The 12,852-nt window shown below is 41.4% G+C and overlaps 1 protein-coding gene and 1 long non-coding RNA gene across 2 annotated transcripts; one reads left to right on the top strand and one right to left on the bottom strand.

Moving 5' to 3' along the window:
- Positions 1–4,435: 4,435 nt before the first annotated feature.
- Positions 4,436–5,660, bottom strand: LOC132404661 (uncharacterized). The gene is made up of 2 exons (XR_009515638.1): positions 5,580–5,660; positions 4,436–5,136 (listed from the first exon to the last, which is right to left on the bottom strand). It is a non-coding gene; the product is annotated as an uncharacterized LOC132404661 (long non-coding RNA).
- On the top strand, positions 5,130–11,821 carry LOC132404659 (transmembrane protease serine 9-like). Its single transcript, XM_059988979.1, has 6 exons — positions 5,130–5,844; positions 6,664–6,729; positions 8,846–9,014; positions 9,319–9,578; positions 9,910–10,043; positions 11,133–11,821. Exons 1-6 carry the CDS (start codon positions 5,703–5,705, stop codon positions 11,295–11,297), a joined length of 936 nt encoding a protein of 311 aa, XP_059844962.1. The 5' UTR covers positions 5,130–5,702; the 3' UTR covers positions 11,298–11,821.
- Positions 11,822–12,852: the final 1,031 nt, after the last annotated feature.

The raw sequence follows: 12,852 nt of genomic DNA, 5'->3' as shown, positions 1-12,852 counted from the left end.
AGGAAGGATGTTGAGGCTTTGGAGAAGGTGCAGATGAGGTTTACCTGGATTAGAGGGCATGTGCTTTCCTGAGAGTTTGGACAGACTTGGTCTGTTTTCTCTGCAATAGCAGAGGCTGAGAAGAGATCTGATAGAGGTTTAAAAGATTATGAGGGGCATAGTTAGAATAGACAGGCATTATCTTTTTTTAAAACCAGGAAATACCTAATGTCAGAGGGCATGCATTTAAGATGAGAAGGGATAATTTCAAAGGAGATGTGAGGGGCAAGTTTTTACAGAGATTGGTGGGTGCCTGGAATGTGCTGCATGGTGTGTTGGTAGAGGCAGATATGTTAGAAACATTTAGATAGGCACATGAAAGTGAGGAGAATTGGAGGATGTGGATATTGAGGAGGCAGAAGGGATTAGTTTAATTGGCCATTTGATTACCAATTTAATTGACTCAGCACAACATTTGGGGACAAAGCGCTTGTTCCTATGTTGTATTGTTCTATGTTCTCTGTTGGAATTGTTTTTAATACTTATTATAAACTATGCTTAAGCATCGTAATTTAATTTGTAATTTCACTGACATTTGAAGTGCCAGAGATGTTTGTAAAGGGGCGTCTTGGAAGCATAGCAGTTAGTGCAATCACCTTACAATGTTATCTATCACCGATCAGGGTTTGATTCCTGCTGTGGTCTGTAAGAAACTTGTACGTTCTCCCAAGTTGTTACGTACCCAGTAACTAGGTCACTTACCAGCAAAGATAGAGAGGTCCGTTGAAGTCTGATGGTACTAATTTTAAAAGTCTTTATTTATAAAGGGGCACAAAAATAAGATTAATACAAACATTCAGATAATATATGTCGTCACTACTCAATCTAAAAGCGCAGGTCTAATAATAACCATCAATAAGAAACAGCTCGATCGTTTGTCTAGGGGATAATATATTGTCCGATGGAAATATAAAAGTCACTCAGTTCCTGCAGGCTTCAGCCTTTGGGGACCACTGGGTTTTCACTTGTTGGAGAAAGAGAGATTTGTGAGAAAAGAAACTTGCCCGGGCCTTTTATGAAGCAAATCCGTTGAATCGGGAAAGTTGGTTCCCCGTTGTTAGTTCACGAATATCGGTTCTGTGGTACCTGCCACCGGCTCCCAAGCAAGGGGAACCGAACGCACGTGGCTTCCTTCAAATGGCTTCCCCTGCTACGGGATCATTAGCGTTTCTTCTGGTGCGTCTCTCTCCCATTTCCTGGGTCTACTGACCCCCCCCCCCCCCCCACTAGGGCTCTTGCAATTCTCATAAATGAGGGGGCTGCGGACATAACAAGACCAAGTTGTTGGGTATACTTAAAGAGGAGGGTGATGGTTTCTTGATTAGCAAGGATATCCAAGATTATGGGGAGAAGGGAGGAGAATGGGGTTGAGAGGGATAATAAACCAGCCGTGATTGAATAATGGAGTAGACTCAATAGGCTGAATGGCTTCATACTGCTCCTATGTCTTATGGTCTGAGGGATTTCTGTACAATATGCAGGGCCTGACTGTTCTTCCGAGTGGTCATCCATCTCCACTCTTTCTGTATTTGTGGAGTGACCAGCACACTAAACCTACTATCTACCATAATGTTCAGGATGTGGAAATCACATAGCTGTCCACGTACAGCTCCAACTGTTCTAGCCAGCCCAGCAGTAACTGCATTAATCAATAATCTATACTCACCAATGACCGTGCTCCCAAATCAATACTCCATTGATATCGGGCCATATATCATTAACTCTCCCTTTCCATGAAGGAACTTCACCAAAGTTGTCATTCACTTTGGTACTCAGTGACTCAGAAACATCAAATCTTCTTGTGGAAAGTAATCCACAAAATGGACCAGCTGGGTTAACAAACCTAATTCTAAGCTTTAGCATATCTTGTCCACATGCGCATACAGTCTAGAAATGCCATTAGAAGTGAAATAATGATTAACTAGAAACTTAACCCTGATATGGTGTTGGAAACATGAATAGTTCAGGTCAGGGGTAGGTTAAAAACTGACAGTTGATGGACACCCCAGTTACCAGGATAAACATTCAGACTCTCTACCATCATGCATTATGGCTGAGTTTGCCATCGACAAACTACAATCCATTAACTTCATAAACAGGGTTAACAGAACCTTGTTTATACTGTATATTCAGTAATAATTAGCTAATACCTCTTCCAGAAGGCAGCACCCCGGAACATTTCACAGAAATGTTGACCGACTTTTTTATTTTTCAGTCTCTTGACAGGGCTTCGGACTGAATTGTGGCTGAGGTCATGACTCACGGTTAGGACTTGATCTAGGGAACAATGTTAAGGAACAGGCAAAATGAGTTCATAAACAGAATGAACAGGGTTCATAAACAGTATCTCCCAAACCCCGACCCTCTACCTCTTAGAAGGACAAGAATACATCCCTATTACAACTCCATTATCTGCAACTTCAAGTTCAAACTGTACAACATTCGGATTTCTGAGTACGTTGCCATTTCTCCTTGGTAAATCTTCCTACTCGTTATTGCCACCTCTGTGGCAATTTGGAATGAGCAAACAAAGCTGAAATTAGTAAAAACATCTGCATAACTTAAATACAAAATAAAATCCTGCAGGTAGAAGGTTCTGCTTGATGCAATATCTCAACCTTACGTATCAACTATCTTTATCTTTACAGATGAACTGTTGAGTTCTTCTTGCAGTTATTTTTTTCGTTCCAGATTCCAGTCTTGTGTGTCAACTTTAACAATACATCCTGGAAAATAAATCAAAGACTATTTTGCCTTAGGTGATAAATGTCCTACTTACACTTATTTCCAACATACCATTCAAGCCATTTTGCCTGTTCCTTAACATTGTTCTCTAGATCAAATCCCAACCGTGAGTCATGACCTCAGTCACAATTAAGTCCGAAGCCCTGACAAGAGACTGAAAAATAAAAAGTCAGTCAACATTTCTATAAAATGCTCCAGGGGTGCTGCCTTCTGGAAGAGGTATTAGCTAATTATTACTGAATAAAATAAAGAAAGGAACAGCCTGTTTGTTCTTTATTCTGACTCATCAAGCTTCAAGATGTTTAGCGTCATTTCCAGTACACTAGTGTAAAGGAAAACAAAATAATCATTACTCCAGATCTAATGCAGCACAGAAAAAAAACACACACTAAGTTAAAGAACACTGTAAAACCACAATAAATGTAAATACACAAAATAACTCATAAAAAACAGATAGTATGCACATAAAGTGACAGTTGGGGCAGGAGTGCCTGGATATACGATGATTCTAATAGGAAATGGTGGGGCGTGTGGAATGAGGTTTAGTGGGTGGAGGTGTTGATCACCTTTACTGCTTGGGGAAAGCAAATGTTTTTGAGTCTAGTGGTCCTGGTGTGAATGCTACGTAGCCTTTCCCTGATGGGAGTCCATGAGTAGAGTGCGTGGGATCATTCATGATATCGGTGGATTGTTTCCCACACCTTTCTGTTCTCTATGTCTTTGATGGTGGGTAGGCTTGCGCTGGTGACGCGATGGGCAGGTTTAACCACCTGTTGTAGAGCCTTCCTATCTGCCACCACGCAGTGAAGCATCCAGTTAGGATACTCTGTAGAAGATTGTGAGTATTGATGTGCAGTAGCTCAGTCCAGCCTCCTCAGAAAACAGAGGCATTGACGAGCTTTCTTGATAGTGTGGGATGTGTTCTGGGACCATGAGAGGTTGTGTGTGATGTGCACTCCCAAGAGCTTGAAACAGCTTACAGTTTCCACTGCTGTGCCACCGATGTAAAGAGGGATGTGAGTTTTGTGAGTTCTCACGAAGGCGAAAACCATCTCCTTGGTCAATGCTAACGTTGACGAAGAGGTTATCTGTGTGGCACTTAGCCTCGGACTCCTCTACCTCTTTTCAAGTCAAGTCAAGACACTTTTTATTGTCATTTTGACCATAACTGCTGACACAGTACTCCGTAAAAACAAGACAACGTTTTTCAGGACCATGGTGCCACATGAAACAGTACAAAAACTAGACTGAACTATGTAAAAAAACACAGAACAAAAAACTGCACTAGACTCAGACTTACCCAGGACTGCATAAAGAGCACAAAACAGTGCAGGCATTACAATAATTTATAAACAAGACAATAGGCACAGTAGAGGGCACTAAGTTGGTGCCAGACCAGGCTTCGGGTATTGAGGAATCTGATAGCTTGGGGGAAGAAACTGTTACATAGTCTGGTCGTGAGAGCCCAAATGCTCCGGTGCCTTTTCCCAGATGGCAGGAGGGAGAGGAGTTTGTATGAGGGGTGTGTGGGGTCCTTCATAATGCATATTGATGAGTAGGCCATCTCATCATTGTTGGTGTCCTGTCATTTCATGAGGCATGCCAGTGATATTAAACCTGACTTTTTTCCTCATCAGTGAACTTTACAATGTGATTACTTAGGTGCTTGACAGTGCAATCATGTGCGAGCAGAGCACACAGCCCTGGTGGGCACTGAGTTCAGGATGAAAGGGAGGGAGGAGAGTCTAACAGTCAAAGATCCAACCTCGCTAAACAGATTACTTGGTCACAGTCACATTACAGTTTCTGGCCTTTGTTGTGTTTCCTGTAATAATAATTACCTTTTAAACTAATTTCATTTGCCGTGCAATTTCTACTACTTTGCTGTGAGGAATTTTTATTTTAGCAGTTTTCTGTGTCCTGTTAGAATGAATGTTTTGGCTTCCACTAAAGACAAGAAGCCATGTTGCCCAACTTAAGAACGTTGTGCCAACCAATCAGATCTGTCTGGGTACGTGTGGTAACTTTCTGCCCAGTAGAGAGCTGTGTGGGATGAGATTTCTGAAGGACAGTAATCTGGTTTGTGTCTTTTAGCAGGAGCTGTGAAGTGGGGCAGAAGGGAAGATAATCGCCCAATGCCATTTGAAGGAGAGACGCCATTGTGCAAGTTTTTGTCCAAATGAATGGCTCCAAGGAGTAAGTACCAATAGTCCTGTGTTAGCCAGTTCGTTCGAGGGAAGTCGAACTGTGACTGATGTCTTCATGCAGACTGCGGGGTTCAGCACGTGAGTATTGCGATATACCCGAACTCCTGCGCCGTATCGGTCCCTGCAGTTCCGTTGGATTCATCAGCTGCGTGGAGAGGGGAAGGGCAATAAATTGCTCTCCATATCGTACCACACCCAACGATATGCACGGTCGACCCGGACCGAAGCAGGGCTGCAAATTCCATCTCTGTCACCTACCCCACCCACTCAGAAGTTCTTCCTCAACTCATCATCGTTCCTCCAGTTTTCAACCTCCCACAATCATTAACAAATGCAAAAGAAAGGATTCTATTTCCTCCTGGAGTTCAGACAGCTGAAAGAGCGGGGGGAAAGAAGCCCTTTTTTTACACTTTGGTCAGGCCGTTTAACTCATTAACGAAACAGCGCGCTCGTCAACTTCCCGCACGTACCAACAAATTCATCCCACTTGTCGGACCTGCTTGTACTTGTTTCGCGAGCTCGCCAATGAAAGTCGGTTAACGGCAGATGGCCGCATCGGGACACGGAAAATTACGCATCGGCTCCTACCTGGGGGCAGATGACGTCACGCGCCCATCTGGATAAGTTGCGGCCGGTTGGCGCGTCGTCTTCATTCCTCCCAGGTGGTTGCTATCCGAGAGTAAGCAGAGGACCTGCGCTCCAGTGGTCAAAATGAGCAACGTGAATGTAGAATCGGCCAAGACCGAAGAAGTGAAGACTCGGATACCGACGGACAGACTTTTAAAGATACTAGCAATAACAACAACCACGCTGTTTGTCTTAATAGCTGCAGCACTGACTGCTTTTATATTAGGTGAGAGGTTTTGCATTTTAATTGTCGGCAACTAGTTTGATTTGAATTTCTAAATTAATCTCTCTTGCCTGACAGTGATTGTTTTAATTCTCAGGAAGTTGATTATTCCATAGGCGGTTTGTGTCTGTAAATGAAACGTTAAGCTTCTTTCAAACACGCACAGAATTCTGGAGGAACTCAGCCAGTCAAACGTGCCTTACTTGCTGAGTTGCTGTGGCATTTTGTGTGTTGCTCAAGATTGGCAGCTTCTGTAGAATCCCGTGTTTGTGCTAAACTTCTTTCAAACTATGCCTTTCGTAATAGTTCTGATAAGGGGGCTGCATCCCTCTCGACGTGTTAGATTCTTTCCATGCTAACGCTTCCTAAAGACTATTGAAGTATATGTCAATTTTGATTTGCGGCTCTTTGTTCTTGTGCTTTTGATGTAACTTTGGGATCTTGATGCAAATTTGCGGGTGTTGGGTCTCTCGAAAACTGCGCGCTTGACATGCTACTCAGCTGAATGGAAGGTTTGCGCTTGCTTTCAGTTCAATAGAGTGAGCATTGAATTGGACTAATTTAGTGATATGATCTAGCCAAATGTCTCCTGTAATATAACCAGCCACCTTCTGGTGAAGGGATAGATAGATGCAGGAGCATCTTATCTAGGAAACGAACTCTGTCGAAATGAGTGTAAATGAAACATGATGAATATCTCACTTTGAGTTTCTATCATTGGGCCAAATATAATTAAACTGACTCGAGTTTTGTTTAATAAGTGCAGATGTGTTAATGTTGGTTGGCGATGTATAGTAACTTTGTAAATGTTCTATATTACAGTCTTTTACTTCTCTCACAAATGCATGGAAAATGAGGCTTGCAGAACATCAGATTACGCTGCCTGTGGTAAGTAATATGAATGCAGGTGGACCTTTCAGTCTTCAGTACTCACTACCCAACAACTTTATGCTGAACTCTTATTCTTCCCACATTTCCATCACCTCCTTTCCAGATTGTGCCCTTTGGCCACTATAAATTGGCCTCGTTTTAGGCAAGGAACCTCAGTCCCTTGTGTTCTTGAATTGAGAGTGGGGAGGGAGAAGTGAGGGTGGATGAGGAGCAGGAAACATCAGAGCACCTAAACCACAACAATGTTGTCAGGAAAAGAGTGAGAACACCATATTGCACCAGAAGTTCGAATGAACCAGGGTTACTGGAGTCGTGAGGCAGTCGCTGTGCCACAGTGCTGTCTGGCTGCACATTATTCTTAGATTGCCTAATGAATGAATCATTGAGAAAATCTGCTATTATTATAGTCCTGCTGCTATTATTTGAAATGAGACTCAAAATAAACTGCCTCTGGAGGCTTTAACTTGAAAAGCAACTCGAATAGCTTTGGATTCAAGGTTCTGTACACAACGATACTGAATACTCATAATCTAGATTTACTTCTGTATCAACTGATTTTTCAATGCAATGGCTTTTTTTGCAAAGCGTGTAGAAGGGTGATAAAGCTGAACTGTAGAAATTTACCAGATTAAAACCCGAAATGGTAGAATACAGATTATAGTATGTTCAGTGGTGATGTTCTCTGAAGTAATAGGAGAAAATGTAGTTGGTACTCAGTGTACTTGAACACAAAAGCCCAAGTGGATTAGTTAATTAAGCCCTTCACCCCTTATTGGGGCATAGTCTACCAACAGCAGCTCACCAGTCTTCTGTAGTCTTCAAGTTGTCCCCAGGTGTAGTCCATCTTCTTGATTTCAGCTTCAGGGTCGCATCACCAGGTATCCTTTGGCCAGTCTCTCTTCCACTTTCCCTGGGGAGTCCTCTTTAGTGCTTGGCTTGCACAGACTGCGTCCTAATCATCTCCATCTTCCTGGCTTCCATGGGCTTGTGGTTTCGCCATGCATCTTCTCGGCAAAGATGCGTCCTTTCTCAGGGATGAGGCCTTTGGAGTTTCTGTTGGCAATTCTGTAGCTCTGGGTTATTACGGGATGGGGTTGCTAGCCCCATCTCCTTCTGCAGCTGGACTTGGGATCATCCATGGTGGAGTTAATCAGGCTGGGTCATGGGAATACAGTGGATTCCAGTTAATTGGGACAGGTATACTTTGGCCCAACGAGGTGGCTGTCCCAATTAGCTGAAGTTTCATGGAAATATATATAAAAAAAAAGTCAAGCTACCATTTAACTGAGAAAGAACTTGTATAATTAAATAAAATGCAGGACAAATTGAAACACCACTGATGCTACTACAGTACTATGAAACTCAGTTCCTAATAGTTAGCAAAGGAGGAATTCATCTCGAGTATGCTGTGTAAGTGAACAAGGTCAGCACTGACACCTAGTGCAGATAATGGACTGCCTTCATATAATGCTTTTGACAATTACATCCTTTAATCTTCGTTTTCAGTGTAACATTCAAGATTATCATCGATACCTTCACATTCTTCAGAGTCCCTAACTGACTGAAGTAGTGAAATTGTTTCATTTTCACTCCTGGCCACTTCTGGCATCTTAAGTCTGGAACTGTTTTCTCACTGCTGTTTCAAGCATTCAGATTGCCTTACTGCTTTATTTCTTGTGAACTATCAGTGACCAAAGTCACTACTTTTTGAACACAAACACATACAACTGAAAGTTTTTTAAAAACTGTTTGCTGTCAGCACAGTGTTGTCTAACAGCCACACAAGTTCACATGACTGATTCTAGTTAGAAACTGTTTGCACATTTTCTTCTGTCCCAATTAAGCAACATAGTGTCCCAAATAAACAGGGGAATCCCAGCTTTTTTCTTGATTTGTTTTTGCTCTTTAAGAGTTGTCCCAAATAACCGGCTGCCCTGGTTAGCAGATGGCCCAGTTAACTAGCGTGTACTGTACTTTGTTTTGGCATCTTGTGAAAAAGTTAAGTTCCTGATAAGGAAGTGAATCAAAGCTTTTGAATTGTGATTTTAACAGATCAAGAGGGCAAATCTTTGATGGCTTGGCATATTAATCTACTTTTTTTTCCTTTGAACAGGTTGTGGTCAACAGAAAACTCGATCTGAGAGAATTGTAGGTGGACTGAAGACCTATGGTGGCGAGTGGCCTTTTGTAGCCAGTATACAGTTGAACAACCGACACGTCTGTGGAGCAACACTTATCTCGTGTAGGTGGATTTTAACAGCTGCACATTGTGTCAATGACAGGTAAATGCAACGTTCCCCCACGGCAAGCTATTGTAAAGTATTGTTTTGCCTTGCACTGTAAATTGTAATTGCATGGAAGCAGAGATGTCTGTATTGTTGCTACATTTAATTATATATTGAAGGCAACCTGTTTCAGATGTGTAATATAAAGTGCCACACTCTGCCAATTAAGTACTTTGTGCAAATACTTTAGTAAATATTCTAATTGCATTTTAAGGAAATGTTTAATTGATTCAAAGATGGATACGCGAGGCCTTGTGTTTAATCGTCACAGACTAACATTTGCTTTCCCTCTAAATTCTAGTGATATACAGAACTGGACTGCAGTGCTTGGAATCAATTTCTTGGCTCAGCCAACAAGCAGTGTACAGAAACGAAAAATTTCAAAGATGGTCGTTCACCCCGAGGCAACATCGTCCTTTAATTATGACGTTGCCCTGTTACAGCTGTCACAGCCAGTTGAATACACTGACTTTGTCCAACCAGCTTGTCTACCTGCAGCCACAACATCCATTTCTGGCAGAAATTGTACAACCGTCGGATGGGGAAAAACAAGTGAAAATGGTACGGGTCAGACTTGTTGAATTAGCCATCTTCCATAGGTTACCTAAGATGAGCTTTTACATGATCTGTTCTGGTAGTATAGGTCTTGGGTTTAAAACAAGAACAAGCCAAGCTTGGAAAGAATAGTTTTTTTAAAAATTGCTGATATTTAAGGGAAGTAACTTTCTGGCAAGATCATTTGGATTTTTAAAATTGTTTAAATTGCAGATTGTTTAAAATGCTTGGCCATTTATCTAGGGTGTTGTGATGCAGCATAGGGGTGACTGACACTTCACGTATGTTGCCATTGTTTTGGACTGCATATTAACTTTGTGCTGTTCATTGCCAATAGGAGAGGACAGTGGAAGTCTTTTGAAGACTGAAGTGGAAGTTTTCAGCAACAGCCGATGTCGGCATTACCTGCCCAACATAACTGAACAGATGATCTGTGCGGGGGTGGCTGAAGGTGGAAGAGATGCATGTCAGGTATGGAGTTATTTGATTAGTTTTTTTCTGTGGGATGCCATGCTCTTCAGGTTAATTATATCTAATCACTTGCCATGAAATGGTAACTCAGTATTAGACCAAGCTTTTGCAGGTGAATGAATGGGGATACTGTGGAGTAATCAAGTTCTCATCATTAAAATTGTGGCAATTTCATTAGGGTCTGATAGCTTGGCTGTAATGTTGGAGCTGGCTTAATCGATGGTAGAATTCCAGAGTGACTGAAATGGTGCAGCTTGTTTATAAATACATTGCTCAAACTGTAGGGAGCTAGTTTGAACAGATTGCTTTCCACTCATCTTTTTGGAATTGACATGTGACATTTTCATTCTGTCTCCTTCACTAAATCCTTTAGCAAGGAAAGGTGTGCATGCCCTTCTGTGCATTTACTACTCACTGGGTATATCCAAGAATTGGAGACGAGCAATTGTTCTTTTAAGATTAGTGCAGTCATTTTAGCTGTTTTTCTGTAGCTTTCTAAAGCAGAGCTAATTTATCCTTGTGATTATACAAAAACTCAAAAATCCCACGTGCAACCCTTTTCAAAATAACTGCTGCATTCTGCATCTCAGTGGGTACAATTTCCAACAGGGCAGTTGGAAAGCACTGAATTCTGGTGTAATAACCACTTAGGCTTGTATCAGATGAAGTAGTAATAATTTATAGAGCAATTTTCATACAATGTACTTCGAAGTGCAAACATGAAAATGCAAGACAGATCTTAGTGAAGAGATGAGATGTTAGTTCAATAGGTTTTGAGCTGGCACTGCCAACTGAATCTGCATCCCTTGTAGTTTAAGGTACTGAGTTGCACAGTTTTGGAGTGTAGTTCAAGAAAAGCTGAGTAGTGTGAGATTCATTTTCTCCTTTCACTTGCTGGTAAGACGGCACTCGGTATCCAAGATGAACATAATGAATTGCATGAATAGAAATACTAGAAAAGGCTTGTCGGTCCGAAGTATCTATGGAAAGGAACTAACACTTTGGGTTTGAGATGTGTAAGGATAGTTGGGGTTGCATGGTGATCTCCAAGTGTAACATATCCTCAACCTTGCTTTCTTTTCTTCCCAGGGAGATTCTGGAGGACCATTGCTGTGCCAAGATGAGGGTTCTCAGGCATGGTTATTGGCAGGAGTTGTTTCCTTTGGAAGAGGCTGTGGAAGACCTCATCAGCCTGGTGTATATATGCAGACAGTGTCTGTTCGAAATTGGATAATGGAAAATACAAATCAATAGCAGCCTCATTTGTGACAGTCTTTCTAGGAATTTGCCTAGATTTTAATACTTCCACCCCATATAGGAGTCTGTGTGGGAAATACTGTAGCTTTGGAAAAAAGCTTTCAATTTGAGCCTTAGTATAATAAGTCCCATTTGGAGAACATCTGGATTTTGAACTATCCAGCTCTATGGCAATCAACCAGCTAAAGCATAGTGCTGTTGCCATTTGTATTTTTAATAGTATTACTATTTATTAAATGGATTGCTTAAATGGTCTCCTTGGAAAAGTATACGTTAGAAATATAAAAGATTCTGTTAAACTTATTATTTGGCCATACCATGGCTATTTAACCATCACAAGTGGTGGAATTCTGTATGTTACAATGTAACAATTTATAAAATGTACTGTTCACTAACGTAAGATGTGTCCAACTGTTTGCAATAAAAATATAATTTAAGATTATAAAGTTTGTCTTTAAAGCTTTGTAATTCAGAAGGGAGAACAGTGATGCATTTTCTTAAATTCATCACTACTGTACACTCGTAGTCTTTGCCCATTGGGGGAAAACAGCAGTCCTTTACCATTTGCATTGTCCTGATAATCATAACGTCACAGCTGATCTTTTACTGTAATACCAATTTCCTGACCTAATTCCATAATCACTTAATTTTACAATGTGCTCCTTCCCAAATTATATCCCTATGTTCCACTATGCAGTATTCCATTTTTGTCAACAGAAGAAAATACCATTGATAGGGAAGACTAATTCATCAAATCTGCACAGTTCCAATCCTCAAACCAGAGTGAAAATAACTTGCATTTATAGCGAAGCCAATGAATTATGATAACTGTACTACAGGACATAAAGCATTTAATTAGTGCACAGGAGGGTCCCATGTGTTACAGAGGACCAGAATGTTTTGAAATATCCTGTGGTAGGGTGGGGGAGATTTGGTGAAGCCCTTAGGCAAAATAACCTCAAACACTTTCTCTTGAGAGCAGACAAGTGGCAATAGGTTAATTCCTAAAATTAAAGGGTTAATGTATGTAGTGCGGTTGAACAAATTGTGCTTATCCCAAGCACCAAAGAATACACCTTATTGAAAGATACAAGAATTTGAGTGTGGCCAATGCTAACTGGATGCCTGTCCACCAATGGGGCTTTGTAGAACAAGGGTCCGTCAGTGAGGCAAAAGGAGGTGCCCATTTCAGAGGACTTCCAGACCAGTGAAGGCAAAGTGATTAAATGTGCTCAAATTAGAGTCATTTGGATAAGATGGAGACGAGGGGTGCTAAGGTCACAACTGGATCAAATAGGATCTTGCTAGAGGGTGTGACATGGAGGAAGGGCACTTTGTGCTCTTATAAGAGGTTCCACGTCTACTCATGGGTTGACAGGGTGCATATTGGCATGCTTGCCTTTATTAGTCAAGGCGTTGAATTCAAACGCCAGCAAGTTATGTTGTAGCTTTATAAAACTCTAGTTAGGCTGCTTCTGGAGTTTTGCAAACAACTCACCCCACCAAAGGAAGGATGTTGAGGCTTTGGAGAAGGTGCAGATGAGGTTTACCT

This window comes from Hypanus sabinus, chromosome 14, assembly GCF_030144855.1.
Source record: "Hypanus sabinus isolate sHypSab1 chromosome 14, sHypSab1.hap1, whole genome shotgun sequence".
NCBI lineage: Eukaryota > Metazoa > Chordata > Chondrichthyes > Myliobatiformes > Dasyatidae > Hypanus > Hypanus sabinus.
This window is presented reverse-complemented; position numbering and strand designations above follow the sequence as displayed.

Coding starts and splice junctions, on each gene's coding strand:
- LOC132404659 (XM_059988979.1), top strand. CDS start 5,703: ATGAGCAACGTGAATGTAGAATCGGCCAAGACCGAAGAAGTGAAGACT. Junction 9,015..9,318: donor GCACATTGTGTCAATGACAG/GTAAATGCAACG, acceptor TCTAAATTCTAG/TGATATACAGAACTGGACTG. Junction 10,044..11,132: donor GTGGAAGAGATGCATGTCAG/GTATGGAGTTAT, acceptor TTTTCTTCCCAG/GGAGATTCTGGAGGACCATT.